The 27,090-nt window shown below is 39.1% G+C and overlaps 1 protein-coding gene across 2 annotated transcripts in view; it reads left to right on the forward strand.

Moving 5' to 3' along the window:
• The window catches only part of CLMN (calmin), a 75,939-nt gene extending 48,892 nt beyond the window's left edge, over positions 1 to 27,047 (forward strand). The window contains exons 2-13 of one of the 2 annotated variants that reach the window (XM_048307524.1): positions 1,175 to 1,236; positions 3,750 to 3,845; positions 5,342 to 5,425; positions 8,000 to 8,092; positions 9,342 to 9,529; positions 11,305 to 11,498; positions 12,455 to 12,537; positions 13,708 to 15,021; positions 16,187 to 16,365; positions 17,643 to 17,703; positions 18,722 to 18,783; positions 20,313 to 27,047. In XM_048307524.1, the coding sequence (XP_048163481.1) occupies positions 1,175 to 1,236; positions 3,750 to 3,845; positions 5,342 to 5,425; positions 8,000 to 8,092; positions 9,342 to 9,529; positions 11,305 to 11,498; positions 12,455 to 12,537; positions 13,708 to 15,021; positions 16,187 to 16,365; positions 17,643 to 17,703; positions 18,722 to 18,783; positions 20,313 to 20,466 (2,570 nt within the window). In that variant the 3' untranslated portion in view covers positions 20,467 to 27,047. Of the gene's footprint in view, positions 1 to 1,174; positions 1,237 to 3,749; positions 3,846 to 5,341; positions 5,426 to 7,999; positions 8,093 to 9,341; positions 9,530 to 11,304; positions 11,499 to 12,454; positions 12,538 to 13,707; positions 15,022 to 16,186; positions 16,366 to 17,639; positions 17,704 to 18,721; positions 18,784 to 20,312 lie in introns of both variants that reach the window. The other variant, XM_048307523.1, reaches the window with a different exon arrangement.
• Positions 27,048 to 27,090: the final 43 nt, after the last annotated feature.

Raw genomic sequence — 27,090 nt, forward strand, 5'->3', positions numbered from 1 at the left:
GCATCAAAATAAGGAAAACAATTATACATGTAATTGGAGGCTGCTGACCCTTTGGTTAAAATGATCAAAAAGAACAATATTAAAATTTGATTTACGGAAGCTACTGCTTGGCCTATAATCAGTCTGACCAATGAAAACAACCCAGACTTTTACAGAATGTGATTTCCCAGTAGATAGGTTAGCTGTTTTTGTAGGGCTGAAGAAACAAAATGGTTTTAAAATATATTTGATACGCTCTATGAGTAAATTGAAATACAGCATATAACTAGTTTTAATGGGTTCTGTTCATAAATTGCCAGATTTCCTTAATTCAAGTGAAACTTGAGAACCACTTGAGAATAATTGTCTTTAAAGTGAAATATTACTTTGACAGTCTACTTGGTTTATATTAAATATATGGTTTACTTTTTTATATTAGAAGGTAAATGAAAGCTGGTCAGTAATATGATTCCCCTTACACTCTTGCCGTAGTTCACTATGGAAATGGATTCAGGAAATGGCAGATGTGATTAAAAACTCTTCAGCTGGCCCACGAGCTGTTTGTACAGCACCTAGTGCACAGCACTTCTGGCAAAGAACAAGCACTCCTAGACTTATTGCAATATAAATAAAATGATTCTTCAGTCTAGGGACTTGGAATTCTGATTTTAAATGCACTAGTTAGGAGACTGGGAAGATGGGATTTCATGAAGCTTTTCCATTCATTTATAAATATGAAGACAAAATTGTTGTGTTGGTCCTGTTTCCTTGTGCATGCAAGTAAGTAGACTGGAATCCACACCAGCCCAATTTGCAAGAGGGTGTCAGAGCAACAATCCTCTAAATTGACATAAAAGGGTCAAGCTGCCTGCTCACAGGGTGACAACAGTGGAGAGCTGTGCACAGCACATAAATGCTCACCTCTCAGAAGCTGAACACTGAAGACTTCAAAACTAAGAGAAATTCCTTCCTCCTGCCTTTAAAATGCATCTACAAATATATAGCTCATGTCTGGGCAAAGAAACTGAATAAAACATTGAAATTCAACCTTGTATCTCCTGATTTAGAATGTATTTGTCTTATTCACTGAGTTCTCATGAATTCTAATTATTTCGTGCAACAGTTTCTGAAATTTCCTACCAGCTCTCCCTCTTCTGGAAGCTTAAATGCTGTTTTTTGTTTTTGATATTTGTAGTCGAACGCGAAAATGTACAGAAGAGGACCTTTACCAGATGGATAAACCTGCATTTGGGAAAGGTAAGACTGACAAACAATCTTGATATTGGGATACAAGGACATAGCCATAGACACATTGCAGTTAACTCCCTTTCAAGCAGTTAAAATTTGGAAACAAAGTTGACTTCTGTGCATAGGGACATTTGGAGGAGAATGAGGGGAAGCTCAAAGCCTGTTTCTGGATTAATTAAAATTTGTTTTCGGGCACAATGAATGCTTGACCAGCATTTATCATCTCAGGTCCATTTAAATCTTTAATGCTACTGACTGTTACCATAAGGGTAGAATATTCCCACAGAATGCACCCACATAAAATCAAATAGGTTGAGGTTCTGAGGTGACGATGTCTGTGTTCTTCCCTGGACTGGAAGTTTGAGCATCTGAGGAATCAAGGCCAAAGACAGGTGTTCTTCAGAACTTGTCTTCATCCCAGATTTGAAGATGGAAGACAGTAATTTCTTGTCAGACATGTTATGGGGGGCAATATGATGGGATCTTCACATATACACTTACATCAGAGAACTAATGTTTGGACATCATATCTTTAAGTTGCAATTGTTTCTTAATGACACCATAATATAGCTTTTAAACCTAATTTACTGTTCTTATCGATAGTAGATAAGGACTACCTCTCCTGAGTAGTGTGTCAGGCAGAGAACATTTTTCTTGCTGTTGAGGTTGAAAAGAGCAGAAGAAAAATCCTAATATTACTGAGACAGCAATGCTTAGTGCAGGATCAAGGAATGAGACCAGCTTCCTGATCTAGATGAAGCCCTAACTTGGACTGGTGCTTAATCTTCACAATGCCTTAGTATGTGTGGCTAAATTTCAAAAAGTACAGATTGGGACTAGGTTTGGGCTCACTCTCAGTTTAGCTCCTGTAGTTCTTGAGAAGTGATTGCATTTCAGACACAGTAAAGTAAAGGGGTTTTAGAAGAAAGGCATCACATCTATCGTTGCTTAAGTCCACTACTCTGCAGTGAGTGTTTTTGAAGGCATAAAGGGATCCTCTTAAATCTCACTGGAAAATCAGAATAAGGCTAGTTGGAAACGTTTTGACTAGCAATTGCTCCCAAAGGCCTCTCAGAATGAAGACAGTGTTACATGATGCCTGCATGAATCAGGCTCTAGGGCTTTGAACTAACTGCAGTTTTGGAACTTGTCAGAAAGGGCTGTCAAATATGTGACTGTAAAGAAGGTCTTTGATTTACGGAAGGAATTATATCATGAAAAAGGCTGTAGGGTGCTGTTAATTCTGCTGTGCCAGGCATATGAAGTCTTAGAACCTTTGTGGGCAGGTCAGCTTTCTCTGGGGTGCATACAAATTTTTTTCCTCTCTGATTCAACAAATAAAAATGCTTTTCTGGAGAATGACCAAAAGCCTTCTGCTATATTAATGTTTTTCCTGGAAGTGGCATAATAAACATAACCATGTAAACAATGAGACCTTCACCAAAGCTGTCTCTAATTATGGGTGATTCCCTGAGGACACGCACTGAGAAAGGTGGCTTCTGCCTTTATCCTCAAAGAAGCACTTCTTGCAGAGTGGCTTGTTTTTTTTAAAGGCAGCAATGAAGTCTTCTTGTACTTCTTCAAGAAACTTTTGGTGTGATCCCACTTGGGTCATCTTTTGAGAAGCTCTGGCTCTGCTGGTCATGGGATAATTGGGAGTAGTCTGAATTTCTGAGTTCTGTTTGTTCTTGCTTTAAGTACTGAAAGAATAGAAAGTGTTTGTGTTTTAGTCTTTCAGAGAAGTTATTTAATTTTGAAATGAAAGATACTTTGCTTTCTTTCATGGAGCATTGTTTAGTACTCTTGGCTAGATTGAAGACCAGTAATGAAAATGTGTGGCCCCATTTGCCAGGAGCAGTGCTTAATCGAACAGAAGTGCGTTTCCCAACCAAAGATGAAAAGATTGGGCTCTTTAGGGATACCTGAGTGAGTGACACCTGAGCAGAGTGTAATTGCTGCAGTTGGGAATACCCCTAAGGGCTGAGCTGACTTGGCTGTGTGCCTTGAAGTGCACACATCGACCAACACCGTGGTGAAGGGAGGAGATGGTTCTTTTTGGAGGAGTTTGCTGAGAAAAGAGAGACACAATATAAGAAGTTGCTTTTTAAAGTACTTAAAAAATGCTGGGAGACAGAATGAAACCACCAGAAGCCTTTCACATGAGAAGGACATTGTGGCTGGCTGGATCACGGGCATAAAGTGGTATTTGCTTCTGCTGGACATGTCTTACTCTGAGGGATCAGCACCCAACTCTTGGGTGATTATTTCTTAGGCAGAGTATTTAGGGTTAGGTTCTGTTATGGGAAATCTGGAATTAGTCCTTGAATAATTTCAGTTTTAGCTCCAACATTCATAGGACAGAATTGCCACAGATGTGAAGAACAGTCAGCTCTTTCTCCCTGCAGGCTATGATTTACTTCTTGTATCTCTGTCTTGTAAAAGTCTCCTTCCATCTCTCTGAAATCATGGTGATTTATCAAACAGTACTGCTTTAAAAATTACCTGATTTCTTTTCTTCACAGTGCAAGCCCCCTTTGAAAGTGAAAGACTTGTTTATTGATATACAAGATGGCAAAATCCTGATGGCACTCCTGGAAGTCCTTTCAGGACAAAAGTTGGTATGTACAGACAGGGAGAAACCTCCACACATAGGAGCTCAGTATCTTACAAGCAACAGTGCCCGGTCATCCAAGGAATAAGGGTGAATTTGGGCCCATGCCTTACATAAAGTAGTAAGAATTTCAGCAACTTTGTTGTCATTTCCTTACAGGCAGGTGTCCTGAGCTGTAATGTAGATTTCAAGGAAATATATAACAATGAGGTGTAAATGGTGTGTGATCAGTGTTAATGTTCCTACCCCTCAGGGTTTTTAAGGCTTTAATACTTTAATGCTCACACATTCCATCTGGAGATTACCCAAGTCACATTACCAAGAAAACACATATTTGCTGTATCATTTTTTTAATCCGTAAGGTCTGTTTCTATTTTGTCTAAGATCATTATGACACTCAATAGGTCTTCTGATGCCTGCTGTAGGTCTGAGTTTAATTCTGGTATCCTGGCTCAGGTTTCATTAGTCTTACGAATATGGTGGTCTAAATCAGCAGGGCAAAGCTTTACTAATCAGAAACTTCTCTCCTCCTTTCTTTGTAAGAGCTCTGTAAAGTTCCACGTACCAGAAATGGAACACCCAGTGCAAATATAAATGCCCAGTTACAGTTGACTTTAATGTTTTCTTTCTCCATCAATCTTGTCATCAAGAACTCTCCCGTGTGTGGCTATCACACTTGGGTAAGAGAAGCAGCTGTCTCACCACTGCAGATGCACCTGGTGATGATGCTCTGTAGTGGCTGACCACCTGCATACCCCTGCAGCAGGAATGGCCCCTGAATGTGTGCTCACACATTCAGAGTCAAGAGTATTTTTTAATACTCTTAAAGTCTGGCAGAGCTGCAGCAGAAGCAGCAGTGTCTCTATGTGCATTCGCACAGATTGCATTGAGGGCCAGGCTTGGAAGGAATTGAAGGGGAGGATACATCATGGTAAACCCTAGGCTATGCTCTGGAAGGTCAGGGAGGAGGTCAGAGAAGGGGGTAAGGTCAGCTGGCCGAATTTCTTGTTAGCTGTTTCTGCACACATGGGATAAAAACAGTGTGCTGAAGTAGAATTGCAGGGAGACAGGCATGCAAAATCTTTCATTTCTGCCAAAGGGAAGGTTTTTGCCTCCCACCTGCCTGTGCCTGCTATTAAAATTGCTCATGCTTCCTAATTAAGATAATTTCATTTAATTCAAGACAAAAGAAAATCTATTACTATGAATTTTCAGGCAAATCTGATCCTGTGACTGAACATGCTTGGGGAGTGATTACATAAATAATCAATGTGGCAGGTCCAAGAGAGTGGTAACATCTGGAGAGCAGTAAAACTGGTTGCTAACCCGGTTTGCTACTATCGTGTAGTTGAAGCATTTTACTGCTCACAAAAGATGGCAATAATTTTTCATAGATAGATTTCCTTAGCTTTATTTTGCCTCAGTGCTTGTAGTGTTTTAAGCTTTGTATAATGTGGTGAGTGATTTCTGTTTTAAAAACAGTGTGGCACTTCTTTTATCTAGATGCACGAATACAAATCTTCGACCCATCGCATTTTTCGTTTGAACAACATAGCCAAAGCACTTAAGTTCTTGGAGGACAGTAATGTGAGTATTTTCAAAGACTAGTCTTAATATTTTCTCTTGATGTATGCTGCAAGTTGTAGTTGTTGCTAATCTGATGTGCTGCATGTATGTAAGAGGAGTGTACTGCTTAAAGAGGCTGTGACTTAGCAGCAAGGCTGAAAAGCCACATAAAAATGCACAGCAAGAACACCTACGGAGTCTAAAGCAAGGATTATTTGATCATTTTATATGTTAAAGTTCAATGGGATTAAAGGATCAGGAACCCAATATTAAAAGAAAATAAAAAGAAATGCAAGTAATTTTTATGATCTGGGTCTTAGTGGCATTACTTCAGTTACACTGATGGTAGATGACTTTCTTTTCTCAGAAATACTTTCACTATTAGAAATCATGTATTTATCTGGTAAACTGATTGCTGCAGCAGCTGATCATGAGTCAAAGGTAAGAGAAAGTGAAATCCAGGAACATGATATAAATGCATAATTCCAGGAATCAAAGCCTTACATGGATATAACTTCCCTCATAGCCAGTGTTGTACTACCACAGCATCACTGCCTACAGTTGTAAGTGACCAAGTGTGATCAGACCCTGTAGCTGGAAATGGTTCATTCTTTTTTTTGTCTCTCCTGTGATGGGTTTATTCCAAAGCCCTGTAGAAGTGGCCTGTGTGTTGAAAACTCCCTGATTTTAAAAAATGTTGAGAGTAATGGGGTCAAGAGAAGCCCCAGCCATGTAACAACTCATATACATGGTATACCTAGAACTTCCAGAAAAACAAGTATTGGGCTATTTCCTCTAAAGGACTTCAGTAAGGTTAAACTTTATGGGTGAGGAGGGATCAGTGTGTGCAAAACCCTGCCTTATATGGGATGCTACAACAGCAACTGATGTCACTGTGCTGCTTCCCTGCACTGAGCTTAGCTCCTGCTCCAGCAGCAGTGGTTGTCATGCAGGAGAGTTGTTGCAAACTCCAGTGCAGAAATGAGCATGATGTGAGGTCTTAGCACATCTCTTATGACTTTGTAGATGCGGGAGGTTTAACATCCTTTGCCTTTTTCCCCAGGAGAGGATGTGAAAGGTCAAGAAGTTGTCCAGTAACTTCCAGGAGTTCCAGCCTCCCTATGGAAACTCCATCAGTAGGGGCTGATCTAGCCCTAAATGTGTACGTCTACACGTCCTGCTGTAGAACTGCTAAGAAATATTTTACATATTCACATATTTCTTAACAGTTTCCCAGTTGATGCTTTTTACCCAAATCCAGCTAAGGCCCACTTGCAGATGAGATTATTTCTCTCTGTTGGTACCAGCACTTGGCAGAGCTGCAGCTGAAGCATATCTGGTTGCCAGGATCTTACTAGGTCCTCAATCAGCAAGGCCAGGCAGGAGGAACCTTGAATGCCAGTGGCTTTTTAAATCAGTGGTGCTAAAAAGTACTTTCCTATGGATTTCCTGTTACCTCAAGAGTAAGCAGCCAGTATCTTCTAGCTGACTATCTCTGCTAGGCTGGGTGACAAACATAAGCAGCAGTAAGAGGACAGAGCTCACACTGAGCAGTGTAATGATAAATGTGACTTGCTCCCCATTTTGGAGAAACTGCTATTCAAATGTACTAAGTCTCAAAGGTTTTCCCATGCCAAATACCTTGGAGCTAGCAAGAAATCTGATCCTTGAAATATGACAACTAGAGGTGTCTTCTTGCTAAGACTGAAAATGTTGTGCAAACCACTAGATAAAAAGTTATTTTGCTTTCCTTTTTTCAGCTTAACCAAACCGGTTAGTGAAGGGTGGTGATGGAAGTGTTGGCAAAATGCCTTGGCTGCCAAGAGCTTCAGGGTTAGATATTAAACCACAGTGGGTGGAACCCGACAGTGTCCGTTCCTGTGGAACTGGGCCAGCAGGGTAGAGCCCTGCTGAATGATTCACCGTGTCTGGGACTTCTCAGTGATAAATGGGCTGCTGGGCTTTAACTCGGTCTGGGTGCCATGTGCAGTACTGACAGCTTCCTTGTTTCCTCCCTCCTCTGTGACCTTTGCCAAAACCAAGTCCGTGTTGTCTAAGAGAATAACATCCTGGTGTTATCAGCTGGAAAGAACCTCAGTGTGGGAAAGCCTAGAGTTTGCTTGGATTAGGCAACCCTATCCATTGCTAACTGATTTAATTAGAACTCTGTGACAAGCTCTGTAAGGTGGGATAAGGAAGGAGAAAGGAGATGCATAGGAGAAAAGAAGTAAGCAGAACTTACTAGGATTTTAGATTTTTGTATGAGAAATGACTCTCCTTTTTATGAGTGGGGTCCACTGGAGGAGGCCCCATCTTCTTCCATTTTTGTATGGAGAAAATGCATTTGTAGTCCCAAAAATGCAGAGCTGAGTCCACTTCTGTTCTGCAGACTATGCTGGGGGTTTCAGATAGGAGTTCCAGGAGAAGGGTGATTGTGATCAGGGCAAATTTTCATTGATACAAGATTTCAGTATTGCTTTTTTGCTGGCCTGTCAGTGCCAGAAGTGGTATGGACATATCCAGCAGTCTCAGTGCATTTTTTGCATATAGCTTGCTGCTTTGAATTTGGCTCTGAATTTATGATCTCTTCTACAGGTAAAGCTTGTTAGCATTGATGCAGCAGAAATAGCAGATGGAAATTCCTCTCTGGTACTTGGACTAATATGGAATATAATCTTGTTTTTTCAGGTAATAAAATTTGAACACTTTAACCATAAGTAATCGGTCTTCATGGTATCCATCTATTCCAGCTGAATAGTGATTTTTAAATTGATTTTTAATCCTAAAGAACATAATTAATCATGCTAAACCTGAGCTTTTCCCTCCTAATATACACTAATTTTATACTTGCAGCTGCTTTCATTTTACTTCATTGGACCTATTTTGATGTAAATTGGAGACAATTTAAGCCCTCATTTAACTTGGACCTGAATTAGAGCTTCAGATTACTACTTTCCCTTCTTTCCTGTGCCTTCTCAGGGTTCTGTTCCAGATTCCCTGGATCTGAACCAATGTCCTGGGTTTGGTTCCAGGTCACAGTTTATTTTCAATTACCTTTTCTGGATTTGGTCCAGTGTGGTGGGAAATTCCATTTAGAATCACTGTTCTCTGGAGACTTACTCAACATGGCAAAAATTTGCAACTGATGTACATGGTCATATGAAAGATCTCAAAGGACTTGGAACTGATAAAACGTATTTGAGCCTGAAAGTTTATTTATCCCCAGGCTTAGATTAAAACTGCTCCCTAACCTACACATAGTTTGAAAATTACCTTCTAGACAATCCAAATTCTAATGGACAGAGAGAGATGGAGGGAGGGTTCTGCAACTCTTGTAAGACTGTGAGGCCCTTTCATTCTCTTGGTCTGATTTAAAAAATGGCTATAAGGTTAAAAAAAAGATCTCAGAGTTGCACTGGGACTTTTCTCCCTGGCTGAGCTCCTCAGGCTGAACAGTGCTGCACAGAACCAGTTTGGCCAGGCAGACTCACCGGCAAAGATGGTGTGACCAGGACCTGTCACCCTGGCAGCAGAGGGCACAGGGGGCCCAAAAAGCAGCAGAGTCTCAAATGTCAGCACTGATCAAGGACAGGAGTGCGGCTGCAGGTCACCATTTCTTTGCTAAAAACATTTCACTCAAGCAACTCCTGTGAAGAGAACAATTTCAGTTAAACTAATTTTTCTTTCAAGGACATGTTTCTTTGCTTTTTGTTTAATTTGCGTAGTTCGGCCCAAACTGGTTGCTTGCCCTTTCTGTTGCCTGGGCTGCTGCTGGCTGCCATGCTTGTAAAATACAAGTTGAGAGTTAAAATGAACAGGTTTATAATTATCACTTAAAATTCAGTTATGGCACTGATCTCTAAAGTTTGCATGAAAACAAGGACACGATGCAGCCAGTGATAAAGCAGAACACTGTGTATTTCATCTTTTATTACAGATTAAGGAGCTGACAGGCAACCTCAACAGGAACTCCTCCTCCTCCAGCCTGTCCTCTGGGCCCAGTGGTCCAGAATCAGACACATCCCCCAGCACTCCCAGCATGGAGAGAAACATGTCCATTACAGTGAAGGATCAGCGGAAAGCCATCAGGGCCCTTCTAATCTGGGTTCAGAGGAAAACCAGAAAGTAAGCTAACAAACCCTTGAACAAAAGAGTGTCTTGCCACCTGCCCTTTTGAAGCTGAGTCTCTTTTCTCTGTCCTGCCCCATGGGTATGTTACCATGTGCTGTGGCTTCTTCTGCTTTTGAAGTTTGGGAGCACAGGGTCTCTGCAGGGGGGTGTTTCACTATGGCCATGTCTTTACAGCAGCCATCTGACCTTGAAGGCCGCTGCTGGCTCCATGGTTTGAGTGTTAAATGTTAACTTGCACTAACCTGCTTGGTGCTGTTTAAAACAGGATCATTCTCTACTCCCCAGACCCCAGCTTTCATGCAGTCTATTTGACATCTTTTGCTAATTAAAGGTTAGGTATAACCAAGGGATGAACCAAAAAAACAGATGTACTGAAAGACTTTATCAGCAGCCTTTTAAATTAAGCAGCAGCCCTGAGGAAGCTTCTCTGTGTACTGCAAAGTGCCTTGAAGGACAGAACCCCTACTAGAGTTCCTCTTTCCTCAGAATTAAAGAGGGGAAGGGGGTGAAACTTAAGTCACTTCTCTTGAACTTGTAACATATGAGTGCATTTCCATTGCACAACACATCTCTCTCCTCTTTAATAAAAAAGTGGTTCTTTCACCAAAGCATTTTGTGTAGTAATGCTTTATCCTGGCAGAATTACTCAGGTTAAAAAACTGCAGTGTAAGATGTCTCATGCACATGCAAATGCTTCGAGTGTATTTTACATATATTGTTATTTGAAGTAGTGACTGGCAGAGAGTTTTAAAGAGGGCATGTGTTAAAGTTACTTGTACAGGTTGGTTAGCTGAATATTTGGCTTTTTTGTCTGTTGATTTATATGTCCAAATCTGCCTTTGAACACAAATTTTCTGTGTCTAGTGTTGAAGACAAAAATTTACATCTTAAATACTTGGTCCTGTGGACCACATCATCCTTTGGTTATCTCCAGTGAAACTAAGGGTGCTTGTTGAGCAGATAAACTTCTTCCATTGAGATCTGTAGTTCACTGCTGCCAGGACAGACCATAGAGGAAGCACAATTTTAGTCCAAAATAAGGCTGAAGTCATCATTAACAGGTGGTACAACAAAAGTGAGGACCTGAGAAGTAAAGGCCGAAGACTTTTCAGCCCAGTCAAAGAGTGCAAATTGAAAAGATCTAATAAGAGAAAATTGTTGTTGCAACTGCAGTATTAAAAACATAATAGCATCACTGTAATCCTGTTACCCCATGATCTGTGCAGAATTTTCTCTTCTGGGGCTGTATTCCATTGCAAGTTTGATGGCTGTTTTTTCCTCCAAAACTTTGGGCATCTAAAACTCTTGTGGTTTATGCATATGCTGACACCATTTTCATTTGGCAGATTTTCTGCTATAGAAGGCCAAGTACACAGGAATGTGAATAATATATGCTTGTGTGTTTAAATGTTTAAATCTTGGAAGTTTTCCCAAGCTATGGCATTAAAATGCTGGAGAGCAACAGAAACAGGAATCACAGAGACATTTGGTTTTGTGAATGTTAAATGTGGTTGCTGAATTCTTGAGGGCTTTGTTTTCACTAACTACTTCCTACAAGCAGGTTGATGTCAGCTGTTAGCCACATCAGTTTGTGAAGCCATGTGTTTTCTGAATGTATTTCTAGATTTTGAAATCCAAAAATATCTCAGATGTGACAGGTGCTACTCAGCAACCTTACGTTTTAACTTTCAGGAGTCTGAAAATGATGATGCCTTTACTTTGGATTTTCTAGCAAACCACCCATGTAAAATGTATGTATTTCTATTTAGGTATGGCGTTGCAGTCCAGGACTTTACAAGTAGTTGGAGGAGTGGCCTTGCTTTCTTAGCCGTCATAAAAGCCATAGATTGTACTTTGGTAGACATGAAACATGCACTAGAGAAATCAGCACGAGAAAACCTGGAGGATGCTTTCAGCATAGCACAGAATAAACTGGGTGTTCCTCGGCTCCTCGAACCAGAAGGTAAAACGCTTATATCAGCTTTGTTGGGTAACACTCAGACTATAATGAATTTATTAATATTGCATTGTGATACCTACCAAAAACCTCCCAGTGATTAGGCTGCTGATGTGATTAGTGTATTGAGCTTGTTGATAAGAACAATAAAAATGGTCAGTGGCTTGCCGTTGTATGCTTGCAGTCATATTTGTAAGTTCTTTGGGGACAGAGATCTTACCATGTTTTTAGCTATGTACACTGGTCCTGGTTCATGCTTAGATGCTTTTTGACATCTGCATTCCTAGAGGGCATTAATTGTTATGCTGAGGGGTGTCTCAGTGCATTAGCACTGTTCTGTAGCACCTAATCTGCAGAGACTAAATGTCACTCCATGATGAAGTGTGCGAGGCTGCCATACCAGGCAAATGGAGAGATACCCATTCAAATGCATTTGCATCTCCCAGTTTTCCCTTTACAGTGCATATATATACACACACATATTTATACATGTAAACCTAAGTGTGTATGTGTATATAAAGTATGTATAAATGGACTTCTTGTAGTTCTTTTTACTGAACTCTACTAGACCAGTGTTAGGCCTTGATGGCATGATTGAAAGCACAATTGCACTTTCATCACCTATTAGAAGACTGGGACATCCTGATAAAAATAAAGCTCTGTGTTATTGCTCAAAACCACTCAACTGTCTAGTGACAACAGCATAAATGGCAGTATAAAAGTGGATGAGAAGGAACCCTGATCAGGGTTCAGTATGTGTTTGGAAATAGGAAAAAATGAATGTGAATAGGATGTTGAGAACTCTGTCAAGTGCCATCAGCAGTGAAGAGCATCTCTCTTATCTGTCAGAAAAAAAGTTATTTCTGTGACCATAGCGGCAGGATAAATGTCTGACAATCTGTTCCTCTGCAAGAGCGTTCCAAAGCTGTGTGTGCTCAAGCCCCTTGCGTCTGTCTCCACAGATATCATGGTGGAGTCACCCGATGAACAGTCAATTGTGACATATGTGGCACAATTTCTGGAGCACTTCCCAGAGCTGGAAGGGGTATGTGTTTACTCCTATCTCCTGTCATTTCTTTAATTTGCTTTGGTATACGTAATAAAGTCAGATTTATTTTCTAGGTTTCTTTCTAAGCTATCTAAAATAACAAACCTGGATTTAATTTTTCATGTTTTTGTTAAATCCAGTGGAGTGGGCTTTCATTGGTGATTGCTAAAATGCTTTAGGTAGAACAGTGCTTTTATACATTTACATCCAATTATAACTTTCAGAGGTTAGAACTGGTTTCATAGGACTCTACTGCTTCGCTATATTGGTTTTAAGTAAGGCTGAAATTTATTCCTTTGTCTATAGTGATCCATTGGACTTCAATTTTTACTTTTATCTTCTCAAGTTTGAGGGCCATGATCAGTCTGAATTTAGCAGGTATGAGACACAAGATACCAAAATCTGAACCTTGTCAATACAACAGTAAAAAGCACTCATTATAAGCATGAAATAAACTGCACCTGAAATGACCAGTACTTTGATGCAAAAATAAAGAATTGAGGATTAAGCAAGGACTGACAGTGTCAAGAATTGGCAAAGGCCTTTTGGAGAATCAGGCATTTTCTCTCATTTCTTGACTGAAAGTTACAGTTGGGATATATTTTGTAGCTGATAAAATTGGTAGGCATTACTAAAGTAATTGGAATTAAAATTATTTTAATAATCTAATTATTATTATTAGATTAGATGAGCAATAAGATTGGTTGACTTTAGGACTTGTTGGCATTTTAATGGACAAAGTAAAAAACTGACTTTCTTTTAATAGAGTGTTGCAAGGAAATAAGCTGGTATATCAATATATTTCACAATGGATTTATTGGAGTTGTTAGATTTATGTTATTCCCAGGGTTTGGGATGTCAAAAAGCCAAGTCAGTTGTCTTCATAGGTGCAGCAGGGAGAGATGAATACATTAACAACTGAAGAGTAGGCTTGTCTGCATTTTGATCTTCCTATACAAGTGTGTTGTTGACGTTGAGCTTTGTTCAAGGCACTTGACTTGCCAAAAAAAAAAAAAATCCTACTTTCAAAATAAGTGAGTTATTAATTGGCCATTCACAAGGTAATGGAGTGAAAGACTAGGTATTTATTCTTTCCATAGTGTTTGGGAAATGTAAAATGGTACCTGAGTTAGGATTTGTCTTCTAATGGTATATCATCACTTACAGGAAGACTTTACAGATCCTGACAAGGAGCTTCCAATTGAGTCCACGTATGTCCACATCAAAGACACACCATCAGAAAAGGAAGGCAAAATCTTGATTTTAAGCGAAAGCGAAGAAAATATGTATACTGTTAATCATGAAAGGAGTCATCCAGCTCCGCCAAAGGTCCATGTTCCTGATATCCCTGAGAGAAGCCCATCAGAAACCGTTTCTGAAAATTGTAATGGGAAACCAAGTCAAGTGTTTGGTGATTTACAGGGAATGTCTGAAGAGGAGCCTCAAAGGCCTACCTCACTGAAAATTACAGGATCTGTCAGTTTTGAATCCAATTCCTCTTGGGAGGTTCCAAACGATAAATTCATGCCAGGTGAAGGGAGCATCTCTGATGATCCACTGAAAGAGAACAATGACCTTTCTCGAGCTGTTCTGACAGATCAGAAAAATTCCATTGACTCTTTTGAAGAATACTCTGAAGAATTAACTAAGGAAACCCCTACTGAATATGACAATGAAACCAAGAGCCTTTCAGCCAATACTTCTTCTTTGAGTCCATTATCCTGGACTTCAGGTATACTTACAGATGATTCTATTAATAAAGTAGAAGAGAGCAAACCCCAGTCTTCAATTCTTTTACCAGAAGATACCTCAAAACAAGAAGATACGCAGAAGTATGTTCTCCATCTTCTAGATGAGGAAATACAGACACTTCCACAAGATGAACATATAAAGGAATCACCTGTCCTTGAGACAATAGAAATGAACCCTTGTTCACTGAATGATTCTAATCTCGAAAGCCAAGAACTATCTGCACAGCATGAAACATCTGATGACTCTCTCTCAGATGTACCTAAAACTCCAGAGGACCTGGACAGCTGTGATGAAGTTGAGTCTGCAGCTAAAGCGCTACCCAGTTCTTCAAAAGTATCCGTGATCCCCCATGATCTGTTTTATTATCCACATTATAATGTTCCCATATCAGCAGTTCTGAATGCTTACCTCGAGCCTTGTATCGAAGGTTATGATACAGGAAATGAAAAAGCTGCTTCTGAAGCCGTAACAGATGTTTTACATGACGAGAACTTACCAGAACAGGACTACAAGGAAGACACTCCAGAGCCAGACTTGGAGAATAAGCTGGGTACCCCTCCATCAGAAACAGATACTGAGAACAGCGAGGAGGAAACTACAAAAACAAGCAGTCACGTGAATTTTTCTGATGAAAAAGAAGTGCCATTACTAGTAGAAGAGTCAGAAATAGAAGAAGATGGTAATAAGGCCACCAACCATCAAGATTCCACTACTCCACAAGATCCTGAGGTATTTTATTTTATTTTATTTTATTTTATTTTATTTTATTTTATTTTATTACCAGCATTTCTTGGTGTACATATGTGGGCTTAGCATCAGATCCCAGTGGTTTTCATTTGCTTTCATTTTGCAGTGTTTGGAAGAAATATTTAAAATGTACTTGGTTTCCCATTCCATTACACTGTTTGCCACAGCCCCCTACTGGTGTGAATGGAATTGCAGATCCCTGAGAAGATCTGACATTAAAAGAGAAAATAAACCCTAGTACTAATGGCACTGCAAAAAAGTGAATTTATATTATGTTTTAAAATAATTTGAGGCTTCCGTAATCCCTAAGCATAAAATATGAGCTAATAGTATGGCAAAAGTGTGAATTTTTATTATGTTTTGAAATAGTTTGAGGTTACTGTATAATCCCTAGGCATAAAAGATTACCAGAGAGGGTATTTTTAATAATCCATAATGAGATGAACAGAAATTAGTATGGTTTCTAAAGAAAGGATACAGGCAATGATAATTTTTGTCTCAATCCAAGTAAGTTTGCCTACAAAAACTTGAAAAACCAATTGGAGTAGCATATGTTACGTCAGTAAAATGAAGGCTTGTCTGCACTAGACGAGGAGAAAGAAGTGGGCACTTTGAGGGTATTTGGTTTAGGCAGTTTGCTCCTGCATGTCCTCTTGCAGACACCAGCTTTGAAGTGCCTTACATGTTTTCCAGTGCAGTAATTTTTGACAGTGTTTTTCAGTAATGAGTGTCCATTTAATGCTGCTCTACATGTTGCTTAGACACGTTGCTTGAACATGTTTTGGTCCTGACACTAACTACAGTAATGAAGTCAGTTTGCTGTTAACTTGAAAGACTGTTTGGGGGTAGATTTAAAAAAGTCGTGAATTGCCTCAAAGAGCCATGTCATGTCATGACTTTTTAATAGAAAGATCTGACTTTCCAACTGTATGTATGTATGTATGTATGTCAGACTGATGATACTTTATAGCTCAGTGTATTCCAAAAGATTTTCAAGAAATGCATTGCTTTTTTATTCTCTTCAGTGAGACTTTCAGTCTCATACTACCTGCAGTTGAACATCTGAGTAGGCTGCACCACTAAGATATTTGGAAGGGTGGGGAATCAGTCTTGTTGTCTAACGCAAAACATTTCTTAATTTCAACAGGCCATAGAAGAACATCTAGAGGATTTACCAATAGCCATAAAGACACCAGAAGAAAATAGTAATAAGGAGGAGGAAGGGAAAAATATGATTGAAGAAGATTTGCAGATCTCAGAAGTTGCCACTACTACTCTATCACAAGATAACCTGGAACAAAACGCTGAATTCCAGGACTTTACCAGGTGTTTTACATTAATTTTGTCTTAAACACACCTGACAGGTCTTTTGAAATGTGCCCTGTCCATTGGATGTTTCTTGTAGTCTTGTAGTCTTGTTTTAGGAAGAAGTATTGGGATTCATTGGCTTCTTTCTGTGTTTCTCTTAAACATGTTGAGTGAGTCAGTGGGACTTGATTTGACTGTGCTACAAACTTTGCCACACAAAACCCAAGTGGAAGCCCAGTGCATTTTAAGCATGGAAGTGTTATAACTGCTTTTCCAACAGAGAGATTATTTTGTAATGGAGATGAAACAGTCTATGTGCATTGTGACACTATGTGGAAGCATGACACTGATTGATTCCAGTAGATACTTTTTGGATGTTTTTTCTGGTTATGAACAAGTAAATGAGGTGTTAGAGAGAAAATAAGACGAAGAACTCATGGGTTGAGGTAAAGGCATTTCAATGAAAAGGCAAAGCAAAAGGAAGCTAATTAGAAGAAGACCAAAAAAAATTTATTTGTTCTCTGCTTCTCATCAGCAGGGCAATGTCCAGCCACTTTCTGGGAAGCAGGGTGTAGTGGTTGCTTCAGAAGACAGATATAAGAACGTGTGTGTGTGTCACTGCCCTTTGGTCACTTTGGGTCAGCTCTCCTGGTGGTGTCCCCTCCCAGCCTCTTGCCCAGCCCCGGCGCACTGGGGTGGGACTGGCACTGTTCTAGGTTCAAGTACAAAGCACAGCACTAGAGGGGCTGCTCTAGGAAAATTTAACTGCAGCCCAGCCAGGCCCAGTACAGAGACACTCAGCTAATTTTGGACCATTCACTTCTGTTTTTTCTTATGTTCTAATTTATTCTTAGGTAATCTATTTGAGTGGGACATGAACCATAATTTGTTGATGCTTAGCACTGGAGCACTCTAATGAATTTGAGAGTTTGCTTAGAAAAACTTGTTCTCCCCTTCAAGCTTTCTGTTCCCTGTCAGTCCAAATTTTTTTTATATCAATGGCTGTAAAACTTGGGTATACTCTCACTTAATGATGTCAAAGGTGCAAAAATGCTCTCAGATACAATTTTTCAGAAAAGATTTCTTTTTGAGCATATGAATTTTTTATTGTGGGTTGGATTTTCCCAAAGACATTTTTATCATGTTACTGATAAATTCCAGTCCATATTCTAATACATACAACAATGCATATTTGTGGTTTTGTGTAGCTTAAACCTGTCATGTCCGTTTGCAGTGTCTCTTTTTAACTTAGCTTTATGAATTTAAAAACTTTGCTTTTACATACATTTCAGAAGCAGTGACAGTGATGCCAACATTCATCTCCGAAAAAGGTTTTCTCATAATGCTTCTGAGGAGGTGAGTGTGGATATATTGCTGTTTCTCTGGTTCTCTTAAACTCCAGAAGTTCACACACTGTAAAAAGGCCTGTGACAGTATGAAAGTCTTGTGACTTCTAATAATTTTAGTGCTAAAACCAGGCATAGTTGCAAAGTTTTACTGAACTCTCCTAAATACATACTAAACTGAACGTTGAACAAATTCACAAAGGAGTACCTAATACTACAGTTAAATCTATTGTAACTTTAAATCTTACTTCATCATAACTGTATAGCTGCAACATTTTGCTTGTTTGAAGCTGCCTTTGTTTGCTGCCCCAGTTTCTTTTAGTCTTTAATTCTTTGTATGATGTTGGTGCCCTGGTCTCAGCCCTGCAAAAATGCTGGGTGTCTCCTGAAGAGCACTGTTTTTGAAAAATTGGGCTCCGTCCCTTTTCCTCACAGTAGCAGTGTATATTACATTATCAGCAGCTAACCCTAAAAGAATTTTAGTTGTAACATGCAACTGCGCCCCTAACGACAGATGCAATTCATACTGGTTTCTTGAGAGCACTCTATACAGCTGAGGTCTGGATTTTTATTTTTAAAGTCAGAAGGAAGGGACAGCATCAGCAATCTGGTCGTGCTGAGCAAGGGTAGGAATATGGCTTTTTTTCAACACAAAAATAAAATTCTGACCATATAGGAGTTTTAAAAAAAAATGCTGCCACCAGTGTTCAATGAAAGGGAGGTTTCACACAGATGCTTTAGTTTTGCACTGCTGTCAGAGCTAGTAGAAATACATATGAATGAGGGGAGCTTTATTCAACTGATGAAAGCAGTTGAAAGCAAAAAAATCTTATTTCACAACTTTTTTCCTTTTCTGTGTGTGCACCAGACTGCAGTACTGGATGTTCTGACGGGGAATATGTTTATAAGCACACTTTCATTTTATTTGAGCAAACATTAGATAAAATTTGCATAAAATACACAGTTACCACCTTTGTGAGATGCTGAATTTTATTTTTGTTATCTAATCTATTCCTGGTCTGTTTAAGGAAACCTATGGTGTAAACGAGCAGAAGATGACAGATATGGGTGAAAATCCATTAATCATTGGGTGAGTGGTTCTTATTCAGACAGACTTTTTCAAGGAATCCATAACTCCTAGGTACTACTAGCAGTGATACAAAAGGAGCTGGAAATTAATTATAATGGTAGCAACTGTCTTCTGTAATGGCTGAGAGTCCACATTTCCCATAGGTGTAAGATACAAAATTTCGCTATCGCTCAATCTGTCCCTTGACTAAACTGCTTTTTCTTGACCTGAAAGATTCAGCTGTCTAAGCAAGATTCTGAGCGTTTTCCCCACGTGGTGGTTATCTCAGGCTGAGAAAAGAGTGGGCGAACTTCAAATGTTAGGCCCTCTGGCAGCGATGACTCCTTCCAGGTTTGGAAGACTGTCAAAACAATGTTTAGTGAGATCAGTGCCAGGGAAAGTCAATTACTTCAGTGAAGGTCTGGCCTCTGCTGGAGCATCTATGAGTTTTGATAATTTTTATGTGTGTTTAGTTTAGACTTAGGGTGACACGTCATGAACACAGAGTGTGCATCCCTTTGGTATTAGGGTCTAAATATCTATAAGAAACAAGGATCGCTTTAGGTTTTGCCTCTTAGCTGATACTAATAGTATACATGGTATGAATAGTACCTCTCAGAACTTCTAGGTAAAATGGTTGCTATATTTAGATGCAGAAAACATACAAAATATTATCAGGATCCACTGGCCTGGTCTCACTTATGCTTCTGTTAAAAAAACCCCACACAAATAGCTGCTACAGTTGTATCAGTTGTACAATTTGCTGATACTAAGCTAATTTTGTGTAATACTCAGGTATATATCCAGTCGGATGCCCCAAGCCAGAAAAACACAAATTTTCTCCAAAAGTAGATTAAAAACAGTTTACCAGAGGGTTTTTCTTACAGTAATATAAAATTATAAAATGTTTGTATCATCTTGTGCCTTTTCAAATAAGACCTTTCCTTGTCATGGTGAGAGCTCAGTGGTGCTGGCAGAATCCATTGGGCTTTGCTCTTATGAACCACAGCTGGAAATTTGGAAAGTTGAAATTTTGGAGTTGTCCTGCAAACCCCCAACTACTAGCTGGTTTCTTGGTTGGAAGTCTTGGGCTTTTTCTGTTTAATATTCTAGTGCCTAGCATGAGGAGCTCTGAAAGTAGATGATTTGGGGAAAATATATCAACTCAGATCCAGTGTATAAACGAAATTGTGGAAGTGTGACATGTTGCCCAGCACTCTGTTTACTGTTCTGAAAATAAAAGGGTATCTTTTTGACTGGTGGAAATCTTAAATCAGACGGCTGTGATATAATGGCATGTACTTAAACTATCTGAGAATTTGTCTGGAGTTTTCAGAAGATGGATTCCTACATATGTTGACTCTGGAAGGAACACACTGCTAACACCCAGTATGCCCCTCCTAGTCCAGCTGGGGCCCTCCAACTGACTAGACTGAAAAGGTTCATTAAACTGTTGTCTTTTAGTCCACCCTGTGATCTTCACAGTAATTATTAACACTGAAGGCTTTTTCTTCTTTTCCTTGCCTCTTACTGAATTCTCCCATTTTCAGGAAGAAAAAGGACTTGGAAGCAAGCGAGACTCCAGCACCAACTCATGAGATTACTATTTTTGAGCAGCCAGAGCTATTCTACTTCGTCATTTTCTTCTGGGTGCTGGTCTACTGCCTTTTACTCCTTCCACAGCTTCTTAGCAACAAAGTTTGATCTGTGTGAGGTGTGGAAAATAAAAGATGGTGGCTGGATTGCTTTGTGTACCTGCATATGAATATGTTCCTTCAGGTGAAGCACAAACAGAAATCCAGGACCTGGTATTTGTATTTATTATCAGGTTGTCCTCAATTCCACTACTGTTGTGCTATGACAGTGTCAAAGCACGTTTTATATTATGGTAATTGTGTAAATATATATAAAAATTATCCGATTTAGTAGATGCAATTTTGTACATTTGTGCCTTGCTTTATAAGATGCTAAATAAAACCAGATAATTATCAGTAGAAGTATGAACAATTCAGAGCTCTAGTCTTCAAAAATTATTCTTCTGGCTTAATTTTCTTATGTAGGGCCTGACAGCTGCGGAAGAGGGATGGTGTTGAGTTACCTCTGGATCTGACCACCTGCAAGGGCAAGGCTAGAAATGCTTCTTCACATTTTCCATGGAAAATTTGAAAGAGTTGGAGGCAGAGCAGAGCTACAGGTAGCTAACACACATCAAGACTTGATTACAGTTCCAGTAGCAAATCCAGTGGACAACAAGATCAGGTTGAGGGTTTTGTGGTAGGGAAGTTTGATTTTTTTAGGATTTAAAGTCGTTTTTCTCCTGCACCTTTTGGTATGTTTGATTTGCAGGAGTAAATTGGGTATGGAGAAATGCGAAGAACATACATGCTAGCTGCTTCTTAGGAGAGTTTATATGGGAAATCTCAGAACAGAAACTAAAGTTTTTTAAAGGTACCTCAGTGCTTCTGAGTCTGCTTCTGCTTTAGTTTCTCTGCTGCTTTTACTTACAGATTGCATAACGATTTCTCTCTTTTGCAGATACAAAAAATAATAGGTGCCTTCTTTGCTGAGGCTACTCTTAAGGCACCAGGGCATGGTAAAAGAATTAGAAATATCTTTTAAGTGTCTAAATCAATTGAGAAAGAAATGACAGATGTAAAACTAAATACAGAGAAATGCTGACAACCAATATTGACGTCCTAGCACAACTGAAGAGACTCCTGTGGCTTGTCCATGGGCACAGCTGAGCTACTTCTCCCTCTTGTAATTTTTGTCCACATCAATGATCACTTTAGGATATTTGGAAGAGGATTTTTGCCAGAGAAGGTGTAATCCATGCTTTGTAGGACAAAAGAGAAGTCTTCAATTCAATAGCAGTAACTTCTCTCCATGCGACTTTTAGTGAAGTCACTACTTCTCATTGGCACATTTTTAGTTTCACAGTATGCTTTATGAGACTACATCACATTGCTGCTTCCACCTGAAAATTTGGAAGGTTGACTGCAATGTACTTCCTTAAATGAAGGGTTTCATAATTTTACACTGAGTGAAAATTAAATCACGTGGCTATAAGTTTTACATATTTTATGTAGCATAAGATGTATCCCTACCCTGGCTAAGTTTTCAGATGAACTTATAGTACCTGGGATCAAGATATATCAGAATATATAGCAATTTATTTGCAGGTATTAGAAACCTGTCTGTAGTTATGTTATCTGCTGGGGTAATCGTAACCATCCACCACACTTCATTCTCCTTCATAAGCTTTTTGTTCCCCTGGGATTTTTCTCCTGAGCTGCAGTTAGAATTCAATAGAAATAAGGAATGTCAGGAGATCTTAAACATTGAAGATAAAATTATGAACACCTTTCAACAAAGCTGAAATCTTTCCTATTCTGTCCTGTCACTGTTGACTAGAGCTGGATTCACCCCATGAACCTAGAAATAAGATCCATTGTTCTTGGGAGGAAGAGATCCAAATGTCCCAACTTAATTTGGTTTAAATCAGTGTAAGTAAAAAAAAGACATTTCTTTCATCTTGTTCATGAAAGCAATCAACATTTTGAGTCATCTGATTTTGTGATTCATGAACCTTTTTGTGCTAGTTGTGGAAGACAGTGATACTTTCTTCCAAAAGAAAACCTATATTAGAATTTTTGAAGGTGCTTTCTGGAAGTAGGCTAAAATAGAAAGCTGAAGGGTTAGTGCTTTTTCCTCTGAAAGAATAAAACTTAGTACAAGAAACATTTTATGCTTATCCTGAAAACCAGGGAATACCAGGCTGGGGTACAGCATCTATCTAATAGCAGCAAGCAGCAGTGTACTACACTAGTTTGGAGCAAAACTGTTGACAGCTTTTCATTATGTTCCACTCTTCATAGGCTTCTTTGGTTTATAACTTTTTCTGACCCTTTGTATCTTTACTCTGGTTCTTCCATGTTTATTAATCTTCAGCAGAGGCTATTTGGAGTTGGATTACAGTTTCTTTATAGGGCTTTACAGCTATCAAAGTTCAATCAAGTAAAATATGCTCCCTTCTGTCTTCTTTCCTTCCTCCTAAGAAAATTAATCAGGATGAGGAGCTCTTTGGATGTCTTATCTAAACAGCTGACATCCATGAAGAATGGAAAGGTGAACAGGAATGCACTGATGCCAGAAATGTCATTACACTGTTATTTTTGTCCAAGAAGGAGAAAACCCAAGGTTTTCTTTGTTACCTCCCACTGATGAACAGTAACTGAAACATTGAAATGAGCAGTTTAAATGTCAGACAGCATCCAGCAATTGTAGTGGTCATCTCAACCAGTGTTTCAGTTGATGTACACTTTCCAGCCTATCCCATTGAGAGATTGCTTCTTCCATCCAAAATAGATGAAATAAAAAAAATACTAAGTCATTCCATGATAGTGGGTATTACATTGCTTTCAATTTTTTGGGTTTGTTTTATTGTGGGTGTGCTGTAACAGAAGCAGTGTACCTTACCCAGCCATTCCATGGGTGAGAAGAGCCAGGGTGAAGCACTAAAAGTGATAATACTGATGTTGTCAACTTTGCTTAAAAAAAAACCTGAACTTTCAGAGTTTTGCCTTTACCTGGAACAGTAAAGAGTGACATCTGCATAAGCAGCAGCTTCCCTCAGTTAAACTGAGTTGTGAGTCTGCATCTCTTCTTCCACAGTGCAAGATCCAATCCCTTAATGCAAGTGCCCTGTTCTCAAAACACTGCTTCGTTTTGGGGTTTGTGGCCTACTCTGAGCTACTGCCTAAAAGCCTGATTCTGAAATACTCACTATGGCAAAGCCTGTTTTAATTTGCTGCCCAGGGGACTGGCTGGCGGTAGTGGAGGGTTTAAAGGCTGGTGGGCAATCTATTGTCTACCCAATTTCCAACAGATCTGTGCACTGTCTGAATACAGGAAATTTTTCCTGATTTTTTGCCTGGGTTTTTGAAAAATGCTAAGCTTGAACTGACCACATTTGGTATATTGATTTAGTGGCTGAATTCAGATACACAGGGGTACTGATCTGTTAAGACTCTTTCTAAAACCTACCGGTTTTGAGCAAACGTGGGTAGCAGAGCATTGTGAAGTGTAAGCATCAGGAAGTGCCTTGAGGATCACTGGATAAAGGATGTTTGGTGTTCACAGAAGCAGCATTAAAGACTGAGTGGCAACTGTAATAGGATGGTTCAATGTCATCGTAGTCATGTAACTTAACTGCAAAGTGTTTCATTGTGATTTTATAGAAAGTGCAAGGAAAGATACACTATTAAAGACAGAACCCCGCTAAACATTTATGGGGCAGATGACTTAGAGTTGAGGAAATGAGTTAAACAGTCACATAATCTACAAACTGACCGGAATATAGCTTTTGCCAAACTGTAGGAAATTATCAGTGCAAAGGCAGGGCAAGCACAGACTACAGTAAAAAATGACAATCAATTTTCAATGCCATGAATATTTTTGAGAGATTGAGCTCTAAAATGTATTTTTATTGAGTTTCTAGATTGTAATGAATGTGTCTACAGAATTTTATGCAAAGCTTGAGAGTTCAGCTGTTTTAAAATTATTTTTTTTTATATAGCAGTGATTATTTTATCTATATATTTAATAGAACTGTAAAACCATTTTAAGAGTACCTGTAAAATTCTATGTATGTGATACAATTATTTATTAATTATGACTCATGAGAATGAACATTAAGCTATGCATCGGTTGTGTCATCCATTTGAAAACTGGAAACTGCAAACAGGAGAAGAGCTTTTAATGAACAGGAGATTTGAAAAGTGGGGGAAATGATTGAATACATTTGTGTGATTCTTAAAGCTGCATAGCAATATGTCATTTTGTGATGTTAAACTTTCAGCTAAAGTTGCAAAATATACTGAGTGAGTGAGCTACTTTCTTCCATTAAAACTTCCTGAGGCTGAAATTTCTACATGTTGATATTTGGCGTCTAAACACACTTAAATCCCCTACGTTTTCTGGACACTCTCAGTTTACTCCTGCTCAGTATGACTGTAACTTCTTTATTCAAGTAGTGCTCCATTGAGTTTACAGGGGTACCATGCCATATCCAATGGGGGTTTTTAGGGGTCTCTACACTAACCCTCACAGAACCTGAGCTTTAGGAGATTAATTTGGCCAGTGTATGTGGTATCACATTCAGCCATCTAACATGATAATAATTGTAATAGTGCTTTATCACTTATGCTAGCTTTAAATACTTGGGAGTCCCTTCTTGCCAAGCACAAACATGAATGCATCCAGTGATGTGTTCAGTTCCTCTACTTCTGTGGAAGTCGGTGCAACACATCTGTGTGCTAAGCACACACTACCAGATCTGGCCCTGAGAGCACTTAAATCAACATCAACCACATAGGCCAGGAAGTCACTGAAGCCTATGCAATGCCCATGCAAATCCAATGTACACCAACCATACACCACTCACTTCAGTTACCTCCATTTTACACAGAGCATTTGTTTGCCTAAATTCTGCAGAATCAACCCTCCAAAGAGAGGAAGTTAACATCTACTTCCATCTTGAATTAAGAGAACAGCAGTAGGGAACAAATAACTGGAAAACAAGGGTGAGGTTCCAGGCTGGAATATGGCCGTGGAAGTTCCCAAACTGCCACAGCTGAAAGCTCATAACCCTGACAATAGGTTGCCTGCTGTTTCCTTTGAGCTAATAGGCAACAGATCTGAATGGAGGTAAAAACCACTAAATCCTTTGTATTTCTGCATTGTGCAGGTTTTTGTCAGGTAAATAATGTCCCCTGGCACACCACTGATAACACTAATTTACAGCTGCCCAATTTAGGATTGTTCACTTTCCAGGTTTGTATATAAACAGGATACACAGTATGGCTTGTCCTCACCCATACCAGCCCAAGATCGTGAAGCCATTCATGCAGGAGGATGGGATACACGCACATTAAATGATACAGAAAAGTCATGTTCTCTGCGGAGTAGCTCACTTACTCTGTCCATTGCTTCACACAACTCAAGCTCACAAAGGGTGAAAAATTAACCCTTATTTTTTCAAGTGCCATAGTCATTGCAGGGTTATCTTAACTGAAATTGTGGAGCATCAAAGGATTTCTTTCCTCCACTGAATGTAAGACATGGAAAACCTCCTTCCACATCAGTGGCACTTTTGACAATTCCATTCCAAGCAGCTGCTACTGCTGATACTGGAAAATGAGAACCATCTTACTTTCTCCCCATAGTGGGGGAAATGTCTAAGTTTATGTATCTGGAACATAAAATTGGCCCCTGAGTGATTAATATATTTTTTTCTTCATGAAAATGTTAGAAGGACCAATAAAAATTATTTTACCTTAGTGAGAAATACTAAAACCTACCATTCCAAGAAAGGCTAGTTCCTGGCCATCACTGCTATTTTCAGGCCAGGTAATATCTTATTCCCCAAGTAAGTAATTTATTTTTCATGATTTTCACTGGGCCTTCCTGGAATCTCTTTGATTCACAGAACAGATTTGCTGTGTCCAAGGACCAGTTTGTACAGGGATGTCCCTGGTCCATGGCCATTATTAAGACTGTAACAGAAAATCACTCTCGTTTATTTCAAAATTACTGTGAATCAAGTAAATTTCAACATATATGCTGCTCAGTTCTTGAGAGAAACAACGCAGTCACATTTTAATGCCAAATACGTTACACAAGTCAAATAAGTATTTTTACTGTAATAAAAAATTCAACTTGTACTTTTGTCTTGAACAAAACATTTCAGTAGGCATACCACTTTGCGCTATTGTATACCGCTGTGTAAAAAGCTGAATAAACTGTTTTACCTTTCTTGTTAAAATTCTCTAGTTTAAAATGTAAAGTACTAGATGGCTAAAGAGTTAATGAGGGACTTCATCGTAAATAAATCATTGTAAGTAAGGAATGTAATATTTAAAATACATGTTTCTCTTTGGCAAGTGGTGAGGAATGATGACTTTTTAAAATGAGAACAAATGCTGGGAGGATTTGAGTGGTGTCCAGATAAACTGAAGGAAATGCATTTTCGTGTACTTTTAAATACATTTCTTCTGAACACTTTCAGTGAGGGGCTTGTATTGGATGTTTGCACTAGTTGCTCATAGCTAATTTTTGTGAGAAAAAACTACATTCTTCTGTATAGCTGGTACACCAGAAGAAAATGTTTTTAGAAACTGTTATGCTGTAAGAAGAGTAGTATTTACTAGTGAATAGCTCCAATTTATTTTACAGAATCTCCAATTTTGAAATAAATGGACAGGCTTCCTGTATCTAATCTGTTACCTGTGGGTTCGTCCTTGTGGATTCTTTGTTTAATTTAATTGT

Source organism: Corvus hawaiiensis, chromosome 6 (genome assembly GCF_020740725.1).
Source record: "Corvus hawaiiensis isolate bCorHaw1 chromosome 6, bCorHaw1.pri.cur, whole genome shotgun sequence".
Classification (NCBI taxonomy): Eukaryota; Metazoa; Chordata; class Aves; order Passeriformes; family Corvidae; genus Corvus; species Corvus hawaiiensis.